The sequence below is a fragment of the Ostrea edulis genome, chromosome 1, assembly GCF_947568905.1.
Source record: "Ostrea edulis chromosome 1, xbOstEdul1.1, whole genome shotgun sequence".
NCBI classification, from domain to species: Eukaryota; Metazoa; Mollusca; class Bivalvia; order Ostreida; family Ostreidae; genus Ostrea; species Ostrea edulis.
The window spans coordinates 66,847,509-66,870,385 of NC_079164.1; the positions used below are offsets into that span (position 1 = coordinate 66,847,509).

Below are 22,877 nucleotides of genomic sequence, written 5' to 3' on the forward strand. Positions count from 1 at the left end.
TTCCTCATCATGTGTATGAATGATTGCTTATTCCTTACGATGTGCCAAAGCTATGTAATGATTGGTGCTAACTTCATTTTGATAATAGTGATGTAAGTTTCCCCTGTACACGATAAACATCATTAACAGATTGCTTCTTGTTACATTGGAGGGAATTTTATTAGTGCCAATAGAACCCAGAGTTATAAATTAATCTGCATTGTAATCCAAAAATAACAAGATTGAACGATATTGTCTATAATTAACTAGACAGAGATATTGTCTATAATTAACTAGACAGAGATATTGTCTATAATTAACTAGACAGAGATATTGTCTATAATTAACTAGACACTGAGATATTGTGTATAATTAACTAGACACAGAGGTATTGCCTATAATTAACTAGACCCAGAGGTATTGTCTATAATTAACTAGACACAGAGGTATTGCCTATAATTAACTAGACACAGAGGTATTGTCTATAATTACATGTAACTAGACACAGAGATATTGTCTATAATTAACTAGACACAGAGGTATTGTCTATAATTAAATAGACACAGATTTGTTGTCTATAATTACATGTAACTAGACACAGAGGTATTGTCTATAATTAACTAGACACAGACGTATTGTCTATAATTAACTAGACACAGAGATATTGTCTATAATTAACAAGACACAGAGATATTGTCTATAATTAACTAGACACAGGGATATTGTCTATAATTAACTAGACACAGGGATATTGTCTATAATTAACTAGACACAGAGGTATTGCCTATAATTAACTAGACACAGGGATATTGTCTTTAATTAACTAGACACAGAGATATTGTCTATAATTAACTAGACACAGAGGTATTGCCTATAATTAACTAGACACAGATATTGTCTTTAATTAACTAGACACAGGGATATTGTCTATAATTAACTAGACACAGAGATATTGTCTATAATTAACTAGACACAGAGATATTGTCTTTAATTAACTAGACACAGAGATATTGTCTATAATTAACTAGACACAGAGGTATTGCCTATAATTAACTAGACACAGAGGTATTGTCTATAATTACATGTAACTAGACAAAGAGGTATTGTCTATAATTAACTAGACACAGAGATATTGTCTATAATTAACAAGACACAGAGATATTGTCTATAATTAACTAGACCCAGAGATATTGTCTATAATTAACTAGACACAGGGATATTGTCTATAATTAACTAAACACAGAGGTATTGTCTATAATTACATGTAACTAGACACAGAGGTATTGCCTATAATTAACTAGACACAGAGATATTGTCTTTAATTAACTAGACACAGGGATATTGTCTATAATTAACTAGACACAGAGATATTGTCTATAATTAACTAGACACAGAGATATTGTCTATAATTAACTAGACAGAGATATTGCCTATAATTAACTAGACACAGATATATTGTCTATAATTAACTAGACACAGAGATATTGTCTATAATTAACTAGACACAGAGATATTGTCTATAATTAACTAGACACAGAGATATTGCCTATAATTAAATAGACACAGATATATTGTCTATAATTAACTAGACACAGAGGTATTGTCTATAATTAACTAGACACAGAGGTATTGTATATAATTACATGTAACTAGACACAGAGGTATTGTCTATAATTAACTAGACACAGAGGTATTGTCTATAATTAACTAGACACAGAGATATTGTCTATAATTAACAAGACACGGAGATATTGTCTATAATTAACTAGACACAGGGATATTGTCTATAATTAACTAGACACAGGGATATTGTATATAATTAACTAGACCCAGAGATATTGTCTATAATTAACTAGACACAGAGATATTGTCTATAATTAACTAGACACAGAGATATTGTCTATAATTAACTAGACATAGAGATGTTGTCTGTTCCTTTTTATTTACGTGCAGATATGGGTATTGTCCAGACAAGTGGGCCGCCTTCCAGGTATCTGGCTTAGCTGCGCTCATGGCAGATTTCCTTTTTTTATGGTCATGAGGGTTGGCAGTAGAGAGCTTCCATTCTCTTTGATCTCTCTCCATCAGCTCTTTCCATGAGATAGCATTGGCCGACCAACTCTATGCCCACCAGGAACTTGTATACTGAGAGCGCACTTGACTGCACTGCTGGATCTGACAACGTGTCCATACTAGTGGAGTCTCCTTTTCCTTAAGATGAGGTCGAGGTCATCGATACCAAGCTGCCCCAGCAATTCAATTGAACCTACAGTGGCCATATCTTTAGGCTTGATGTTGCAGATCTGTCTTACCATGGCCCTGTCATTGCGTAGTAGGTGATGAAGATTTGGCTTGGTCAGTGCCCAGGTCTCACTGGCATGGAACGTAGCGCTCCATACATAAGTGTTATACACTGGACCACGGGTCTTGTGCAACAGGTGGCATGATGTCAGGACAGGTAGCAGCTCCTTGAACTTCTTCCAAGCAGTCTTCACATGCATAGTGGTTGCAAGGTCACAGCCACCAGCTGTGGAAAGCATGTCTCCGAGGTAGCAGAAGGAACCTACAACCTCCAACTTGTCCAAACTAACTTGGACATCACTCTGCAGCCTGCCGTCAAGAGGGTGAGCCATTCCCCTGCATCTTGAGCATCTAAACTCAGGGTCCACAAACAGGCACATGAGCCCACTGCATTTCTTGAGATGGTTGTATTTTTTTAAAATAAGACGCATAGACGATCGCCTGTTTTAGCTAAAGACGTATAGCATTGTGTACTTAACAAGACGCATGATTTGACTTCACACACAAAATATGCATTCTACTTTAGAAAAATATTGAAGAAATTTAAACATGGAAACAATTACATATAACAATGATATGTCATTTCTGTGTCTTATTAATATGTAGACTATCATAGACAGTCCCAGTCCATAGGATTTATTTAATTGTGTTGTTGAGTCATATTTGTGCTTTATATACATGTGTATATATATATATATACATATATATGTATATATATATATATATCATTCTTGTACAGTTTTCCTTTGGTGGTTTCGAACAATATTTAAGGTTATGGCGGATGAATCCTAGGATAGAATTTGAACGGTTTGAAATCTTATTAATATACGAGGGCTGTTCGATATGTAATGTGTATTGTACCACAGCACGATAAAGCTTTGCACGATTTCGTGGATGATGATACTCTTGAATAGCTTTATTCAATACCTTTCCAACGGTATAAACACGAGCCTTCAGCTCCACATAGTTATAAACTTAGCCATTTCAATAGAGCCAGTCGTTGACCACTGTTGTAAAAATGGTTGGGGAAACGGTTGAGAATATAGAAGAAATTAGAGCTTATATAAAAGTTAGCGCAAAATTCGGTAATGCTGATTTTTACTGCATTAGGGGAAGTTTATGTGTCTGATGAGGTATCTTATGAGACAGTTCGTAGGTGGAGAAAGAAATTTCTGACCGACACAGAGTTTGTCAAAAATGCAGCAAGCAAAAGTCAGGGAAATAATTGATACACGATTCGTGATATTGCCAAAGCTGTTGGCATATCGCTATCGCGGGTGCATTTCGTTTTGAAGCGTATTTTGAAAGTACGAAAGATTTCTGCCAGATGGATATCGCATATATTGACAGATGATTAAAACTGGTACGAGTACAAACCGCTAAGCAATTGCTCAAAATGTTTCCCAAATTCAATCGAAGACAATTTTCAAACATTGTTACTGGTGACGAAACATGGGTTCACTATTTCGAAACAGTAAGAAAAATTGGAAAGAAAATATGGCTAACTAAACACAGTAGAAGGCCTGTAGTTGCCGAAAGAACCATAAGCACAAAGAAGGTTCTTTATTGCATATTCTTCTCATGTGATGGTATAGCCGTACAAATTCCGATGCCGAAGAGCAAACGTGTTACAGGTCGGTATTACCGAGATGTTATATTAAAAAAGCTCAAGGAATATTATCATAAACGATGCCCTGCGTCAGAATTTAGGCATTTTCATGATAATGCTCCATCACACATCTGAGCTTGTGAAGCAATTTTTGAAGTCGGAGAAGGTTACCGTCTTGCCACACCCACCCAATCTAATTAAAACCAGATCCTAGGATAAGCTCACAATCGCTACAGATTACGGAGAGTATACGGCGCAGATTTAGAAGTCTGATTTTAATTAGATTGCACACCCACCATATTCTCCAGATCTAGCCCCACGCGACTTTTTCCTTTTTCCAAAACTTAAAAAGTTCTTATCTGGTCGTCGTTACAAGTCCCGACAAGCCCTTGGCTCAGCCATCAGTCTCAGAGGTCTACCTAAATTAGCGTACCGCGACGCATTACAGGATTGAAATTAAGTACAGTATTTCAAACCGCAGAGAATACTTTGAAGGGATGTAATGTTCATTTCACTATTTGAGTCGAATGGTTTTGAAATATCGTACAATACACATTACATATCGAACAGCCCTCGTATGTTGATCATTTGAGGTTCTCGCTGAGGGTAATACCAAGATATAGGTTGTCCTATACTTGTTCCAGGATGTGGTTGTCCAGCATATAACGGTATTGATGTGGTGTCTTGCTCCTTGTAGTAGACATGAGATAACACTTTCTTGCATTGAAGCGCATGCCCCAAATTTTTGCCCACGCTTCAAGTTATGTCAGATCGTTTTGCAACTGAATCTGGTTGTTGATGCTTTTGATAGGTCTATAAAGTAAACAGTCATCCACGAAGAGACGAACTTGGAAGGTGACACATGTTGGTAAGTCATTTATATGGCAGAGGAACAAGAGGGGTCCTAGTATAGTGCCTTGGGGGACTCCAGAGTCCACGGTGCATGGTGAGGATGCTTCGCCGTCAACACCAACTCTCTGCTCCTTTTGAGTTAAAAATGAACTTATCCAGGCATGAGTGGTACCCGAAATTCCGGGGTAGCAGCATTGTCAACATATTAGATAAAGTTGGGACAATTGGTGTGGTTCACATGTTCATGTCCCTACTGATATTCTCCTTCAAAAACTTTTTTTTTTTTTATTTTTTTTTTTTTACAGTGAACAGAGTATTGGATGGACATTTGTATTCCTATAACTATGTAAAACTACATCTTTTTTGACTGTACAGTAACGGTGTGTATTTTCACTTAAACATTGCAGAAATTGTCAAGGGTGAATTTTCAAGACAAAAATCTGGATTTGCGTATCTCTACATGTAAAATCTCGCAATGCAATATGTCCTTAATTACGTAGGATTCCGGGGACCCGCACCTGGTTGCACAGTCGTCACAGATTTGATTGAAATATATTCCTTAGCAAGGCAAAGCCCGCAAAAAATGTAATTATGTTGAAATCCAGGGCGGGGGGGTGTCATCGTTATGTCATTCAATGTTCGTTACTAGATAATAATATTAACTTTTACTGCAGTACTATGTTATTAGTTATGTGGATTCTTGGCAGGGTACATGGCCTCACATTCCTGGCTATCGCCAGAAACCCATGGTCGGTCGCACTTCTTTAACTTAAATTCCCGGCTTGTCCAATCAAATGCCTATATTTTTCTCTGCGGTAGTTCATATGTCATGCAGCCTAGCTTCTACTCTTCTCTTAAATCGTATTGACTACTTACTTTCCTCCAGTGAAAATCACACTTTCTTTGTATGCACTGTATACATGTAACAAAGTAATTTCAGGCATATTTTTAAGTCTGTATCTGTAAGAAAAAACTGCTATAAAAACAGAGCAGAAGACTGGCAGTCCACCCTGCTCTGATAAAACTGCAATATTCGTACTCTTCTTTCCTGATCTAATTTTCAGACCTGTTTTTCGTGATATTACTGAGAGTAACACAAAAATTTGTAATTTATCAAATAAACATCTTCACAAGTCAAGGGTTATTGATTCGTTACCTCGCTAACGAATCAATAACCCTTGACTTGTGAAGATGCAAATAAATAAAGAAAAAAAAAATGTGGCTTATAAATGTCGAATGAAGATAACGTTGTTATTTAAGCTGGGTCATTTTTTATAAACATATTCAAAATATGAAATAATAAACAGAGCAAGATGTAAACTGTATAACAGTGGCGTAGTTTCCATTGAGGCAACCGAGGCACCTGCCTCGGTAAAAAAAAAAAAAACAACCCACCTTTTACGTTGTTAAAATTTCGATAGCTTCTGGGGGGCTGCGCCCCCCAGACTCGGTAATATTCGAACCCAAGCTACGCCTATGTATAACTTTAGTATAATTTCTATAAACGTATCATATATTGTCATACCGGTACACTGTAGATATACATTAAATTTTTAAATAGTTTAATTGATCAACTTTTTTCTCTCTGTCTTTTTGTTTGTCATCTCTATGCTTTGTATTCCAGACAGGGTCCAGAATTGGATGAATGAACAAATATAATATACATCTAAGTTTGTCGATACAATATATGGTATAAAAATATATGTAAAGGCTGGGGATATAGAATACTCATACCAGTAATACTACCCCCTCCCCTCCGCCCGAGCTTGACTTGGAGCTATTCATGTGCACGTTATGGCGCATGAATATTGATCATGAATAGGTTAGTTGAACTTGGAAGGGTTTTACAAAACATATGATATTGTACTTGACAGTACGGAAGCCGACAGGTGCCTGTTAAATGAATATTAATTCTATACCCTGGCACTTATCGGCTTCCGTAGGACAGAGCCCATACATGTTCTTGTTCGATTGTACATCAGTTGAAAATATTAGAGAACTGTATTTGACATCCGAAAAGTAGACCACCTATTCAACAAGAACAAGACGGCAGTGAAAATTTCATAAGAATTAACAGTTACATATTCTTATGGAGTAGTATTTCTATTTTACCAGTATTTTGCTGTACACTGTAAAAATAACAGATTTGGCTATTTTTTCCCTTGAAGAATCCCTCTAACACGTCCATGCACACACATTCGCCGCGCTTCGGAAACTTGGAACGAAGTTTGAGACGTGCTCAAGGAGTTTACTTAAGCCATATGGCAAACCTCTAGGTATGAGTCACGCGAGGAGCTCTGAGTGAATTTAGAGGTCTAAATATCAATGAGGACTGTTCGCCATTCATAACTACTCGTCTATTTCCGTGAACGATACATTAAATTATCGTTCACGGAAATGGCCGAGTAGTTACGGTACCAGCATTATACTAGTCTTGCTTTCTCCCATATATGGGGGCATATTTTTGCCATCATTTGTCAGATGATTACGTCGACTTGTCAGATGATTATGGTCGACCTGTCATATGATTATATCGACTTGTTACTTAATCAAGTCGACTTTTCAGATGATATTGTCCTCTTGTCAAATAACAATACGTTTAAAAAGTAACCCGTAAAAATGCATTCATGCCCAAAATATGCCATCCACTTAAAAACATAATGATCTGACATTCGACGAAAAGTTCTTTCAAGTCGACATAACGATCTTTTTGTCGACTTTTCAGATGATTATGGTGACAAGTCAGATAATCATGTCGACTTTTCCGATCGTGATGCGGACTTGTCAGATATTAATACGGTAAATGTCAGCAAATGGCATTTAGCATATCAGAATTATAATGAGCGAGGATTTTTTTCCTGACAAGTTGACATAACCTTCTCACAAATGATGGCAGAAATACGCCACCATACCTATAAGCTCTTATATTGTAGATTTTTTTAACTCGTGAAAAAAAAAAATATACACCGAAATTTATCGGTGAAGTGAAAACGTCTCCCAATTTTTATCTTAGTCTTAAGATATTTTATGAAGCCTTTCGCTTCAACCTGCATTGCCCCCAGAATGTGACATTGCTCCAGTCCGTGCCACGTCACTAATCCACCGAAAGCTACTCGTTATCCCTCCGATTTAGGGAATCGACTTCTTAAACAACGTCAGTATATTGGACATATTCTCTTGATTCAAATTGATGGTATTTAAACTGTAAATCAATCTTTCAGAATATTTCATATCTTTATTCATATTACAACATGATGTTGGACAACAGAGATCTCGATTTCTCGACCCTTGTCTGGTTCTTCTGGGTCCTCTACTCGATCAAATGCAGGGTGATGTCTCTTGGAGATCTTCATATTCCATAAACATAAATCTTGGCCCATCTGTACCCACATGAACATAACACCAACACAATACATAACTTAGTGCAGTACTCATTATTGTCAATTGGATGTACAGATACACATTAATTTGAAACAATGCTCAACCCTACCGAGTTCCTTGGTTGTTCTGGAGGTAGTAATTTAAAAACCCTTTCTTTATGTATAAGGTAAATCAAATATTGATCCTCTACTCAGACTAGAAGTCTTGAATAGATAGATGCTGTCGTGTATATTTAATATATATATATATATATTCATCAGCTGTTTTCTTTGTCTTCTACTCCAGGTCTTTGGACAGAATTATTAAAATCTGATACATCAAACAAAAATTATATAATGGAAGACAAGTCTGAATAAAATGAACTGGGAATAGATCCACGAGTTCTATATGTTGGTATGGATTTTTTATGAGAGTGAAACAATGTTCAATCAAAACTCAAATACCTGGTAATGTCTAAAATATTGAAAATATTAGCACGAGTTATTTGTGTAGTTTGAGAGAGACATTCAGAAACTGGGATAGTACAGTGTTGTATGTATGGAATTTCACTCAAACGAACGATGACCGTAACACATGATCAAAAACAATTCTTTTTTAAGTTACAAAAATATATTCCATGTAAAAAAAATGAACTGAGATAGAAATCGTTTGTTTATTGTTATGTTACATTTCATTATATAAACATAAAAACATTTATTGCTGATATTCGCTTTGCACATCATTGCAAACCACGGGTTGAGGTTCAAATGCACAAGAGAGAGAGAGAGAGAGAGAGAGAGAGAGAGAGAGAGAGAGAATTAAATTGATTGGTAAAAAACGTGATTACCAACGATGGGTTTGCTAGACATGCGACAATAGTCACTTAAAAATCGTTGAGATACACACTACAAGAAAAGAAGACCACTTGCACCTTATAACAAAGCGATGGCAAAATCAAAATAAATTCGAAGCCCGTGTTGTTATACAAATGTAGTTACAATTCGATTTTTGACGTAATGTTGAAGGGTTTTTGTAATATGACGATGACTCTTTTGCCACAAAAATCATGAGTATTTGTCATTAATAAATATATCAGAGAGAAAAAACCCAGTTTGCTTGATGGGTGTGTCTTCAAGGTTTATGTGATTTGGTTCTGGCGAAACCGTCATACGCCGTCTGGTCGATGACGTCCGTGTTCTGCATGGCGTATTCCACCCACGATTGGTCCTCGTCTGTTATTGCACTCTTGTTTGTCCAGCGGTACGGATTCACTCCATACAGCCATGGAGATCTGCTTGACCTCACATCGCGGACTTGGGAAGAGGGTCCATACTTATCCTTTGGAATGTCTAGACTTACGTCAGATCCGGGGCGAATAACTTTCTGTAACTTGTCATCCATACCCTTACACTTTTGGTTTTCCTGGGTTATTTCACTAATTTTGTCCGATTTGACACACGCATCATATTTTTCTGATTTCAAACTCACATCATTTTTATTCGATTTCTCACTCACATTTGTAGCTCTGGAGGAAACTTGTTGCTCAAAGGGAACCTTTCTCACAGGGTCACTTGCTTTTGGCTTCGGCTTTTTATCTTCCAGTTTCCGACTGTCCTCAGACCCCCGTACATGATTCTCTTTGTTAATTTTGCTGTCCTGTTTATTTATTGACCTTGGCGTTTCAAACTTAATTCTAGAGGCCTCTACCATTGAGTCCAAATGATGCACAGAACCATAAAGAGCATTGTCATAACTAACCACTTCCGGTCTGCTACAGCTCTCAATAGACGACATGGATCTCCTTAGTTCCGTGTATCGTTTATCCTGATGGCGACCAAAGAACCCGCCACCATAATGCACTACATTTTTTGTTAATTTCATATACCCCAATTTAGTCAAAGCAGAACTAAGATCCGGAAGTTTGTCAATAGAATTTACTATAGACCTCTTGGTCTTACCACTATCCACAGGAACCTTTTGAAAATATTCCAAAGTTTCTTGTTCTTTGCCGCGAAGTTGCGAGTATATACTGTTGCCAATGGTCAAAGCAGACGAGTACGTATATTTTACGCTGGTGTCTTTATTTGACTCCTTTGATTCTTTCTTTGAGTTTTCGCTGTTTGAACCACCACTTGAATTCCTTGACTCCATTTTCAATCTGGCTCGAATTTTGGGAATTTTTTTCGCCTCACGTGGACTTTTCTCCACTTCATTGTCCGATTCCGATTTTCCCTCTGTATCGATTCTGTCGAGCTTTTCCTCCGTGCTCTTGCTCAACACTCGGTTGAGTCCCTTCAGTCGCACCATGGCTCCCCTGTTTTTCTTGTGATACTGCCATAACCGTTCTCGTTTCTTCAGCTCCTGGTCCTTGGGGTTATCAATGACGAACTTTCTAACTCCTCCCAGATGTGACACGGAGCGCGAGAGATCTGTGTGGAGGACGTTCGGAATCTCCGGTAACCGTGGCGTCTTCACGGAATCCATAACTGAATCTAAGTCCCCATCATCCTCTTTGTCCAGGACTGGTTTGGATAAACTACGTCCTCTTAATCCATCTGTAAAAATAAAATCCATACTTGTAAGATGCTGAGTTTCGACTTCATGAGACCACGAACGTTAGCACTAGATGACTCGTGGGTGTGATCAACGGCATGCAAAATATGGAGTGCTTTGTGGTTAATCCTATAGTTTTAAATTAACAACATGCATATACGTATGTGTTAATCAGATCATAAGGTTAAAGACCCAGCTGGTAAATACATGTATATCAAACAGCCTTGATAAAACAGTTGTACAAGGAAGGTCTATGCCATCCCCAGGCTTTATAAACATACTCCACATCGACTTCTGTTTACGTATATACACAGCTTTTGATACCATCGATTTAAGACTGGGAAATTTGTGCAAGGTTTTATATACTAGATTTGATTTTAATATCAAGTATGTTGGATTTTTTTTTTACTGACGGTAAAGTAACTCTCGCCTCTCTAGGATCCATTGTTTATTTCTGTACGTAAAAGATCTATACAATTCAAGTTCGGGGTAATTTATCAATATTATATTTTATAAAATTAATATAAATCTTTGATCAATATCTCGTGTTCACTTGTCGGATTTTTAAGAAAACATTCTTGTGAAGCTAAATAACAATTTTTATATTCGTTATGAAGAAATTTCGATTTAACTTAAAAGTTGAATAAACCATTCATACCCACACTTACCTGGGTCTTATACCGCAGTGCTTAGCAAACTATCTAAACATGGGATATGAGTAAAGCCAGTATGAAGGTCTCAGTTACAAGAAAATAATTAAAACGAAATGGCAATACAGATGTTTATTCAACATGTCATTAAACACTTTGTCAGAAAGGACTCAGTGATCGATACAGAGTTTGTTAAATCAAATGACTTATAATGACATGAAAAAGTATAGAAAGATTAGTTCCAAATTTTAACTGGCATGCTACCATAGACTTTCATAAGTAATACTTTATTTCTACAGACATTTGTATTTTTTATCGCCACAACATCATCCAGTAGGTACACATAGAGATCAATTAATCGCGATTCATTTTGAGATTTGTTTTCTATTTTTCCTTGATGTTTTAAAAAAGTACAGGTATGTGATTACCTGCTTTTGATTGTAAGCTTTTTTGATAAGTAAAAAAATGGGGTTGATTACCGGTACACTAATATCCAATGATTTAATGATAGAAAGCTGTCCTATTCACCCTGCAATGAGGACGGATAGAACCCCCTTCCTGTACAGGCGCTATCCACCCCCATTCCTCGCAATTCACATTTTCCCTCTATAGTTGCAATAGTATGTTACAAGATGAACCCTATTACCTGCAGTGAATATATATCTTTTAGAAAACGTGTTCATAAGAAGTAACAATCCTTTGAATTTCTTCAGATTTTAAAACTACAGTAATGAAAGTGTCATTATACAAAATATTAGATAATCAGTATAGAATTTCGATCGCCTACGATTGGCAGGGCCCCATCTGGTAGTTCGTTGCTCCAGTCCTTTATTCATTCATCGACATGATGTTTACTACTGCAATCTTGACGAATGCAATATATGTGTCCCCGATGTGTTTTGTAACTTTTACTCTAATGATAGAAAGGCCGTGTAATCACAATGCAATGTTCCATATTTTTCTTATACATTTATATTTCTTGGTCATTTTTCACGATTGATAAATCATTCATATACACATATATTAGGGTTTTATCACACAACTTAACCGGTGCCTCATTTCTCGGATTATGTTCATAAACCATAGTTATAATGTCGATGTCAGTGAATGAAGAAATGCAGCGAATGTCCCACAGAACGCAGAAATACTACGAGAAGAGTGTTATCTAAAGAAAAACTTTTTGTTGAAAATCTTGTATATAAGCATTATTTTATTAAATCTAGTGTATCTAAAATCATAAACTTCATACCCAGAAGGGAAAAAAAAGTAATTTGGACAATTTTTATACAAAGTCAGTTTCACGTGTGTGTGGGGTGGGGGGGGGGTGGGGGGGGGGTGAGGGGTGTAAATACAGCATACCCCTATTTAAGCATTATTAACCCTGCTCATTACTTCTCAGTGGGGTATCTTGTGTTCCGTAGATTTATATATTTAATGTAAAATGTTTAAGTTCTGTATTGTACGTTCTTTATTATGAAGCTGTATAACAGTCCAATAAGAAGAATTCATAGATAAAGACATTGTACTTTCTGACTATGTGTACAAATGACGTGCTGACTTATCTACCTTCAGACACACTTTCTTATTAAGAAAACGTTATAATCGTTAGAGAGCTTACAAATTATCTTATCAATTTCCAAAACAGAATGACCAACCCTCGTACATATGTACAACTCTCGTACATATGTACAACTCTCGTATACAGTTGTATATGTAATTTTTACTCACAGTGAATAAGACTGTTCATACAGGCCTTTTATAAAGCAGTTTAGAATATGGAGGTTTGACGTCTCACGTGTTTCTTTTTATGTGAATTCCTGCTCTGTCTCCTTATCATTATTATTATAATAACTGTTTAGAAATTGAATAAGTCTTATTTTTCTCATAATTTTTGCTGAGCTTGACATTTTTCTTAAATGGCTTCAAAATCCGTTAAATGGTGACATGCTTTATATTGTTTTAAATCAGGTATATTGGTGCGAAACTGACAAATCTGATATTGCATGTGAATGCCAAAGCTAGCAAACATTTTGCCGTCGATATTATCGAATTCAGAACTCTACTCTGGTGTGACTAAGTTAAGATCAGCTGATTGTCGGACCTTGCATCTAAACGAGTCGATAGATCGACACTTCTTCTACGCAACGCGTGTCCTCTTGTCAAAATGTGCGCGCTGATCGCTATATGTGGTCTGTTCTATAAACACAAGCGTCAGACGACTAACTTCATTAGAAACGTTCGTGTTCCGATCATAATTGCAATATTCAGATTTCGTGACCAAACAATATCATCTGGATGACTGCTAATCGAACAGCAACCACTCCCGTCATGGAATAACTAGAATATGAAAACAAACTTTATGTGTGAAACTCTACGCTCTTCGACCGACCTTGGCCATGATTTTCACCTTGACCTTGTCTAAATCTTTGACCTTAACCATTAGTTTGCCCAACTTTGAACAATGTATCGTGCACAATTCAGGTATGACCAAAGTTGAATGATGTGTACATATGACAACTAATGAACAGATATAAAGACCACAAATGATATGCACCTGGGGTTGTAAAGAGTAAAACCTTTAAAGTAAGAACAACCTTGTCCATCGATTGTTCGTCTGTCACATTCTAAATCTCTTTCAGTGACCATGTATTTTATTATATCCAATATATCACTACAAGTGACACAAGTGGTCTTGAAACTCTGCAATGTTTCTTTGCATTATTTTACTTCAAGAACATTTTATTTGTTGAATGGCAGCAATGTTTTTCAAAAATGTAATTCAATCCATTTTATTTTGTAATATTTTGCTTGTTTTGATTTTGCTAGTTTTGCTGGGGGTAGTTTTCGGTTATTTATCCTTTAAAGCTTGTCATGTCCAACAACGAATCGTTCGTTTCTCAACAGAGACATGGGGATTGTTTTTTGTTTCATTTTATTTTTAGATGAACCATTTGTTTTTACACGACATCGGACTTCTTCACCGGCTATTTCATTATCCGTTGTACAATGTAATTCCATTCCACTGAAATTAATATCATTTTTGTTGTTGCTTTGTAGAATTCATGCATTATTTCATATTTGGTGGTTTAATTATGAAACCTTTTTTCTACTAATGCACGGATACCCATAATTGTAAAAACAATTAGCACTCGGTGTATTTAAAGATATGATTACCAAACAATAAATGTGTAACTTAAAACTCGTTTAAAGAGCCTTAGGAATGAACCATGCGGGGGTTAATTAATCTCGACAGTCAGTGGTCGCCCCCTGAAAACATTCGACAACAGATGAAAAAAACGACCATTGTTTTACACAATCGCGTTATCAACAATAGATAGACATCCTACACACTGACACAATAAAATAATTAATCAATTAACAAATGGTTCAAAATTTATGTCTACCCTGTTTCCACCCCCAAACACTGACAATGACTTGTTAAGATTTCTATTTCTTTTTTTTTTTTTTATATGGTCGTGAACTTCAATAGATAAATCTGTTTTCACTTATTCTATGTGTACTAATAAAAAAAAATCGGAATAGAATGATTTCGATGAAATGTTCCTCTCCCACAAAAACAAACCCCAAGAATTTAATCAAAATTTGGACAATACATATAAAAATAATCCTCCACGCACGGACGCATTGTTTCAATATTTCTGGGTAGGTATGTGTTTGTCTGTTCATTGTGATCGTTTCTGAGTTTGTCTCTATGTTTGTGTCTGTTTGTCCGTATGTGTATCTATTTGTTTGTCTATGTGAATGCATATTTGTTCGTTCGTCTAGCGTGTTTGTTCATCTAAATGTATGCATGTTATATATGATGGCAACAAAAAAGTGCACCATTTTATATGTGAAAAATAAAAATAAAAGCAGTGAACATTATCTTGCAAGGTCAACCAACGTCACTGGCGGGAACTGGTAAGCGACGTAACGTCTCTTCATTTCATCTCAGACATGCGCGACTGGTGACAACTCGGGGGAAACAGCTGGTCAAGGCAAAACATCAATATTCTACACGTGCGATATGTGGTCCTGCGTTTTCTTGCTGTAACGTGATGCGATTGCCTAGTCTCCCTACGGGATCACATGACGATGACTAATTTCATCTCGATTAGCGACATTTAGCGTACACCTGCCAAATTCCCATTGATAATCTGTAGAGGGTCCTTGCATGCGCAGTGAGTCCACCCCACAACACTATCTCCTCCAAATAGTCGCGGCTGCACAGACGTCCAGGTACCCCTCCCCAAGACGACGATACTAACAGTCGTCAATGCCATCTAAGTGAAATATGGATTCGTCAGTGAAGGGAATGTTCGCCCACTCCTGTATTCTAAATCGCAGATGTTGTATGAGATCTTAGTAACTGTTCCATCTACAGAGGAATAACGCTACTATCAAATATTCCACGATATGTATTCAACCGGACAATACCAAACAGAATGAAACAAAAAGTGGATGACAAGCTAAGAGACCAACAAGTCGATTTTCGTAAAAATAGATCTTGTGCGCACCAGATATAAACACTACGTATCACCCGCGGTGCGCTGAATGGAATTCCTCCCTGTTTGTAAGTTTTATAGACTTCGAGAAAGCCTTTGACAGTGTTGAGAGGGAGGCGATATGGAAGCCTCTGTAGCATTTTGGAGTACCTGGTAAACTTGTGAACATCATACGTAATCTTATGAACACCTGGTATACAAGGTCATACACGAAGGACAAGTGACGGATGTATTTGAAGTTAAAACTGGAGTTCGTCTAGGATGTCTATTATCACCCTTCTTGTTCCTGCTCGCAATAGACTGCATAATGAAATAATCTACAGACGATATGAGGAACGAAATACAATGGACACCATGGGTTCAATTAGACGACATAGACTTTGTAGACGATCTGGCACTCCTTTCACATACTCATGTCCAAACATGGAAGAAAATTGCCACATTTGCAGAAACATCAGCACAGCTAGGATTAAAAATCAGCAGAGCGAAGACAAAACTTTTAAGCGCAAACACAACACCAGATGCTAAAAATGCATAAAGGGCGAAATAATTGAAGATGTTCAGCATTTTACATACCTTGGTAGTATAGTGGGTCAGTGAGGAGATGCAGAGGTAGACATAAAAGCTCGAACTGAAAAGGCCAGAAAAGCATTCCTTCAAATCGAAAACACCTGAAAGGCCAAGGAAATAACATTGCGCACCAAAATAAGACTGATATTATTATTATTATTATTATGTTTAATAGCAATATTAAGGCGGTGCTCTTGTATGGGTCAGAAACACGGAGGTCAACGGTTACAAAACAGTATCCAGACTTTCATCAACATATGTCTGAGACGAATCCTCCAGATACGATGGGCCTGGCAAAATCAACAGCACCGATTGGTGGCAGAGAAGAAACCAAGCCCCAATCGAAGAGGAGGAAATGAAGCAAAGGTGGGGATGGTGGAGGTGGATAGGATACACTCTACGCAAGACACATGCAGACATCACAGGGCAAGCCCTCTTCTGGAACCCCCAGGGAAACGCGAGAGGGGTAGGCCAAGAAACACTTGGCAGAGAGAACTGGTCTAATGACCATAATTTTGTATTTACCCTTGGCTTGTTCAAATCATACAAATTCCTTATTGACATTTTCAATCGAATTTAAAATATTATCTCAAAATGAATTTCATTGACTTATAAATATCAATTTTTAATAAATAAGATCAATCTGGAAAAAAATTCTGAAGTATTTTCTCGGTTCATGGTCATGGTGTCTGGAGGCCGACACCAAACGAATAGGGAAAAAAGTGGAAAGAACCGGAACATATTGCACAGGATAGAGAGGCCTGGAGAAATCTTGTGGGCGGCCTATGCCCAAGAAGGGTTAGTAAGCATAAGTAAGTTGTCTTGCAGCAACGTAACGCGATTTCCTTTTCTCAGTATGAAAGAGATCAGATGACGATATTATAAAATGATTTCATCTCGATAGCGTACACCTGCCAGATTCCCATTGATCATACTAGTATACGTGTCTTTCCATATGCATGAATCCACCCCACACCATGACGCTATCTCCTCCAGATTGTCGCCGCTGCACAAGCGTCTGGGCACCGCTTCCCAGGACGACGATACACAACTGAACGACCGCCACTGCTATCCGAGTGAATCTGGACTCGTCAGGGAAGAGAATGTTCACCCACCCGTCTCCTGAATCGCAGATGCCGTCTACACCACGCTAGTCTTGAAATACGCTTGACATTGAAGCAATATTGGACATAGCGCTGGACGTCCTGGTCTGCTGTTGTGCTCGAGGAGATGATGACGTACAGTTCTTGGATTGATGGGACGAAATCCAGGAATGCTACGAGCAGTTACTCCTGGTGTTTAAAAATAATCACGCTCATGAGGACGATCTATGCACGGAGTGCTACCAAGTGGTTGAAAACGTCTCCAGAACGATTGAATGGTGTTTCAATGCACTCCAAATAGTCTCACGAGTCACTTCATTTGAAGCAACCCAACAACTCGAAAACATTGGTTTTCGTTGAGTCGTGACATGACAAAGCGATATATTTCATTGAAACAAAAATTATTTCCTATACAGGTAGAGTCTGTTGAGATTTTCTGTTCTTTAAATCAAAAGGCAAGCGCTAGGAAAATCATGCATAAGAACAATTCAATAAACAAAAGGTGTATATAATTGTAATAGAAAGGAGAAAATATATGGGCTCGACGGGGAATCAAACCTGGGACCCCAATGCTCTAACATATGAGCTATCCAGACCGATATCCACGGTCCATATAGCCCTCACTACTATACGTGGAAAAGTCCAGGCAATTTAGTGTTTCACTTAGTACTTGATTATTTTATGTGATTTTACGAGTAGATGTGTGTGTGTGTGTGTGTGTGTGTGTGTGTACATTTGTTTGTCTACGTGTATTTGTTATCCAAAAATCATTGAGCTGATTTTATAGAATTTTTACTAAATGACTAGCAATACTGGTGGAAAGTTTGCGGTGGATTCAAAATTCATAGGGGCAAATATTGATTTACATGTATATTAGTCGAACGTTCCCTTTTCACATGCATTAGTTTTACCTTAGCATTGTTTTGATTTTGCATATGATCTTCTGAATCCTAATACATAACCTCGGTAAGAGTTTAGTGATCGTAGAATCATTAACATGAATAATGACACGCTGGCAGGTATTTTTTCTTAATACACCCAGCAGTACTTAGTGTTTTTGTCGTAAAATTGTATTCGCGAACAATGAAACCACAATTAATTATTTTCCTCACATATGCATACATTACAAAGTGTAAAAGAGCAACGGTGGAAAAGATGATGAAATTCAAGATGAACATAAAAATTTACCTTAGATCATCAAAATTCCTAATATCTTGCAGCTCAGATAGCAGCAATATATCGAGTTTCCTGCATTGAGTATAGCGTTAAGAAGCAAAAATCTCACGAAATGAAATTCCCTTTATCGGTGTTGTGCAACAATGAACAGTTTTAACTGTGCATTTTTAAATGTCTCTATCTATACTACCCGGGATATACATGCTTTTAAAAAAGTTGAACTTGACACTGAACATAATTTGTTAAATCGAAATACATCTTTTTGTGTATGTAAAGCAGAGAGAGAGACAGAGAGAGAGAGAGAGAGAGAGAGAGAGAGGGGGGGGGGGAGATTTTACTCTAGTGTTTCAAGACAAGAAAGACAATAAACCTTACCAGCCATTTCAATATCATGTTTGAAATTAAAGCCGCTTTATGTGTATGCATATTGTGACTCTTAAACTTTGACCACTGTAATATAGGCCTTTCAGTAATGAGATTGACATTTCGTTTGTTTGCAGTAAATCTAAAGTTGTATCAATAAAATTCCCACAATTGATGTCAAACATTACCATCCGATACAAAAAATGTAGACTATACGATTTATGAAAATTATTTACATATCTAATTCTATACAAAAAGTTGAGTTTATCTACATTGCGTGTAAGTGGTGTATTTTTAAACACAACATGGTCAATGCTTATTTTTATTCAAAGATAATCATCATCGATACTTCCTTGTACAATGTCAGTTAACCTTAATTATAGATACCCCCGTACATGTTCCATTTCACTAAACATTATATACGATCCCCGTATCGTAAATTAGTACTATAGCTAATATACTGTTCAAGTAGTTATTCATTAAAAATATAAAAAAAAAAAATGAATGAAAACAGTTTGCCCCCCCCCCCCCCCCCAGAGATTGATAAAAATTTGACATGGGAACCAGAAGCAACATTGCAAGCCAAAAGTTTTCGGGGAACAGAGTGGACCGAAAACTCTAATTGGTTTATGAAGATGATTAGCATCAATTGTACCTATTCTGTATACCCTCCATACCTCAACTCATGTTTTGATTTTTTTTATATCAAAATTAAGGGAAAGTGTAAAAGTTCTGGTGTGGTTAAAAGTAATATCAGCTCTAAACCTGAACAATTTATTTTATTGTAAAAATGTACAATTATGATAGTTTTGTATGTTACTTTAACCATAGTCATTGATAAAGTTAAAACTAAGTTTAAGATTTTATCAAAATAAAGATTTCGGACATATTGAATACATAGCATTATAAAGAAATCAATTTGTTTACGGGGAGACAATAATGTAATTTTCCTTCATTCAAAACCTCTGAATAGATATTCAACACAAATGTCAATAACAAAAGTTTATGAACCTTGTTTTTCTTCTTCTTTCATTGAAACAGTAGATTACAATTCTACAACAAATATTTTCGGCACCAAAATGACAGCTAATATTGCTTTAATATGTTAGCTTTAATATATACATGAAACGTATTTCACAGGTGTTTGAGTTTAATTCATTTCGATTCAATTGTATTGCTACAGAGTCCTTGTTTTGAATTTGAAGGTGTCCCCCCCCCCTTCTTCTCAAGCCCTCATCTATCTATAGACAAGTAAAGCCCTGTTGGAAATGAATAATTTGTGTTTGTCTTCCTCCCTCAATAAATGAATATATATAAAGTGTATCCATAAGCGATTGAGGCTACTCCGACACGTTAAACCACTAGGTCTATCAGTTTATTGAGAAAGTCCCTTTCAAATTTTATCGCCGCTTTACTATCCATTATAAATTCAACAATTCCTCTGTAAACAAAATTAAAATTTTTAATTGTATCCCACTCTTTGCAATAAAGATGTTGACTATTTTATTAAGTGGGGGTATACAAGATTTTCCTTCAACAGATTCTTTAAAGTATTCAAATCGCGGGATTTCTCCAAGAACTTGGACCTATTCCTGTGTCCAAAAATCTAACCCAGTTTTTTTTTTCCACAGTAAAATATTCAAAATTAGTACGTTTATTCAAATTGAAATAATTTACTTATTTCAAGATCCGTACTTCTAATTAAAACTTACCTGAAGCCTTTAGCGGCAGGATTTGCGGCTGTCATCCATACACTCCCAAAAGCCGTACAGCTGGGTATGTGCGTGAAATGGGTTGTACTCCAGCATTCACTAAGACAATGGATCGCTCATATTTCTCCGTTCTGGCGGTATCTCTCGTCTCCGTCCGTACACATGCTAATCCTGGACTATCCGAAGAGCTAATTTACTGTCACATCAGACGCTATTTATTCACCTGTAATTCACCGTGTGGTGGGTTGTATCTTCTACTAACGGACATTTAATGTTTAATTAGTTATGAATATCGATGGGGTTTTAAAATCCTTACAAAGGCTGACCATATCAATTTGTGCACTTCATTCTTCACAAATCCTTGTAATTCCATAAACCTCTCCAGTCCTGCTCTCAATGTCGCACTTTAATTTACATGTCATGAATTATTCTAGTTGCAGCATTACTGGGTTGTGCTGATCACACTCGGCCAATATTCCACCTACCTTTGTTCATTATTTTCTTACCTCTCGTGGTAAATTCTTCCACAAACAATATTTGGCACAGCCAAGCTATTCAAAAAAAGTTAATTCCGAGGAATACAAAGGGAAAAATGTCTATCCTAAGGGAACTTATACACAGCTCTATTGAAGGCAGTTTTATTTTTACCCTTGTCTGCTAAAACAATGCAAAATTCGATAAATCATATATCCTTCGTGTATGTATATAATCAACAAGTGGTACAGGGGATTGACCCCCTCCCCCATTTTCAATGATCAGTGTATGGATAAAATCATAATAATTTATTTCCACAGTAATATTTTACTCGGGGAGGGGGGGGGGGTATGTATCATCCGGAACATCTGGGGCCTTTCACCGAAAAACACTGTTTTAAATATATATATATATATATATATATATATATATATATATATATAACATTCACACTGATTGGTAAAAGTATAGGGTATAGGGAAAAAATAAACATGAAGACCTTTAGTAAAGCTTCAGCGCTAGTATATATATATAGTATATATACTAGTATATTCTAATGGTAAGTTTTGTCCAGTGCAACAATTTAAATTATGAATACACAATAATCAACACACAATGCACTATATGAACGACAAACAGAAAAACTGCTATATTGTAAACAGTGGTCTGATTTCTTGGACATTGTCAGGTAGTCTACAACTTTAATTTCGGTAAAATGTTTTAACTTTAGAATTATAAGGCAAAACTTCCTAGAAAATTCGATATCTGACATATTGGACAGTTTTCGACTTTTTACTTACTTTCAAGATCTGTGTCATCACAAAACATGTTCAACCAACAACAAAAAAAAAAAAAAAATTTGTGTGTTTATCCATGTACATATCAGTAATTGTTAACAAATCATTACAAAAAGTCGTAAGAGTGACTTCTATAATCACGTTAAAAATTAAGAACATTGAAAATATCAAATGAATATCGTATTCAAAAATTTGTCGATGTGTCAGATCGTTGATATCGGAAGCACAGGCACTTACATCGCTTGGGGCCTAATTACTATATATAAGAGTACTCTTTTATAGTAATTAGGCCCCAAGCGATATAAGTGTCTGTGATGGGAAGGGTAGGTAGTGTCCAGGGGCGGATCCAGGAATTGTGGTTACGGGGGGCGCCATTTTATGAGGCAGGGGGTCTGGGGACCGCCTTGAGGTGGGGCCCAGGGGGCGAAGCACCCGGAAGCTCCTGGGTTAATTTACAGATTTTGTAGGGCTTGAAATATGTCTCCTATTTAGTCATTTGTACTATTTTCTATCATTTTTTATAAGGTGAAATTAATAAAATGACGCAAATTTTTAGGGTTTTTCGAAAAAATTAAGTTCTTCCAATCAAGTAATTCAAGAAATCAAAAGATTTTGTCATTTATTTCTCCGGGAATACAAGAAATTATTGCTTCTTTTATCGTTTAGTACATTTTTCTAAACAAGATACCACGATTTACCTTAAATTTGAACATTTTTGGGGGGCGCGCGCCGGCTGTGCCCCCTCTAAATCCGCCACTGGTGTCCTATGTTCAATGAGATGTACATGTACATGTAATATAATAAATCGTCATAAAATGATACATATGGGCATAGTCAAAATTATTATAACTATCATTGAACACCTGCACAATT

The 22,877-nt window shown here is 36.6% G+C and overlaps 3 protein-coding genes across 7 annotated transcripts in view; 1 reads left to right on the forward strand and 2 right to left on the reverse strand.

The window, feature by feature from the left end:
• The window catches only part of LOC125646657 (uncharacterized), an 11,260-nt gene extending 11,129 nt beyond the window's left edge, over positions 1-131 (forward strand). For both annotated transcript variants that reach the window (XM_048873134.2, XM_048873144.2), the window contains one exon: positions 1-131. This exon is cut by the window's left edge and continues 771 nt beyond it. The gene's annotated coding sequence lies outside the window, so the exon portion shown is untranslated.
• A 2,040-nt stretch (positions 132-2,171) lies between these two features.
• LOC125678380 (uncharacterized) lies at positions 2,172-2,612 on the reverse strand. Its single transcript, XM_048916837.2, has one exon. It carries the CDS (start codon positions 2,610-2,612, stop codon positions 2,172-2,174), a length of 441 nt encoding a protein of 146 aa, XP_048772794.2.
• Positions 2,613-8,757: 6,145 nt separating this feature from the next.
• Positions 8,758-20,957, reverse strand: LOC125646645 (uncharacterized). Of its 4 annotated transcripts, none has more exons than XM_048873118.2 (2): positions 20,734-20,957; positions 8,758-10,656 (listed from the first exon to the last, which is right to left on the reverse strand). In XM_048873118.2, exon 2 carries the CDS (start codon positions 10,583-10,585, stop codon positions 9,233-9,235), a length of 1,353 nt encoding a protein of 450 aa, XP_048729075.1. In that variant the 5' UTR covers positions 10,586-10,656; positions 20,734-20,957; the 3' UTR covers positions 8,758-9,232. The 4 variants fall into 4 exon arrangements, with proteins under 4 accessions (XP_048729075.1, XP_056013278.1, XP_048729082.1 ...); XM_056157303.1 differs by lacking the exon at positions 20,734-20,957 and adding an exon at positions 19,034-19,049; XM_048873125.2 differs by lacking the exon at positions 20,734-20,957 and adding an exon at positions 18,671-18,821.
• Positions 20,958-22,877: the final 1,920 nt, after the last annotated feature.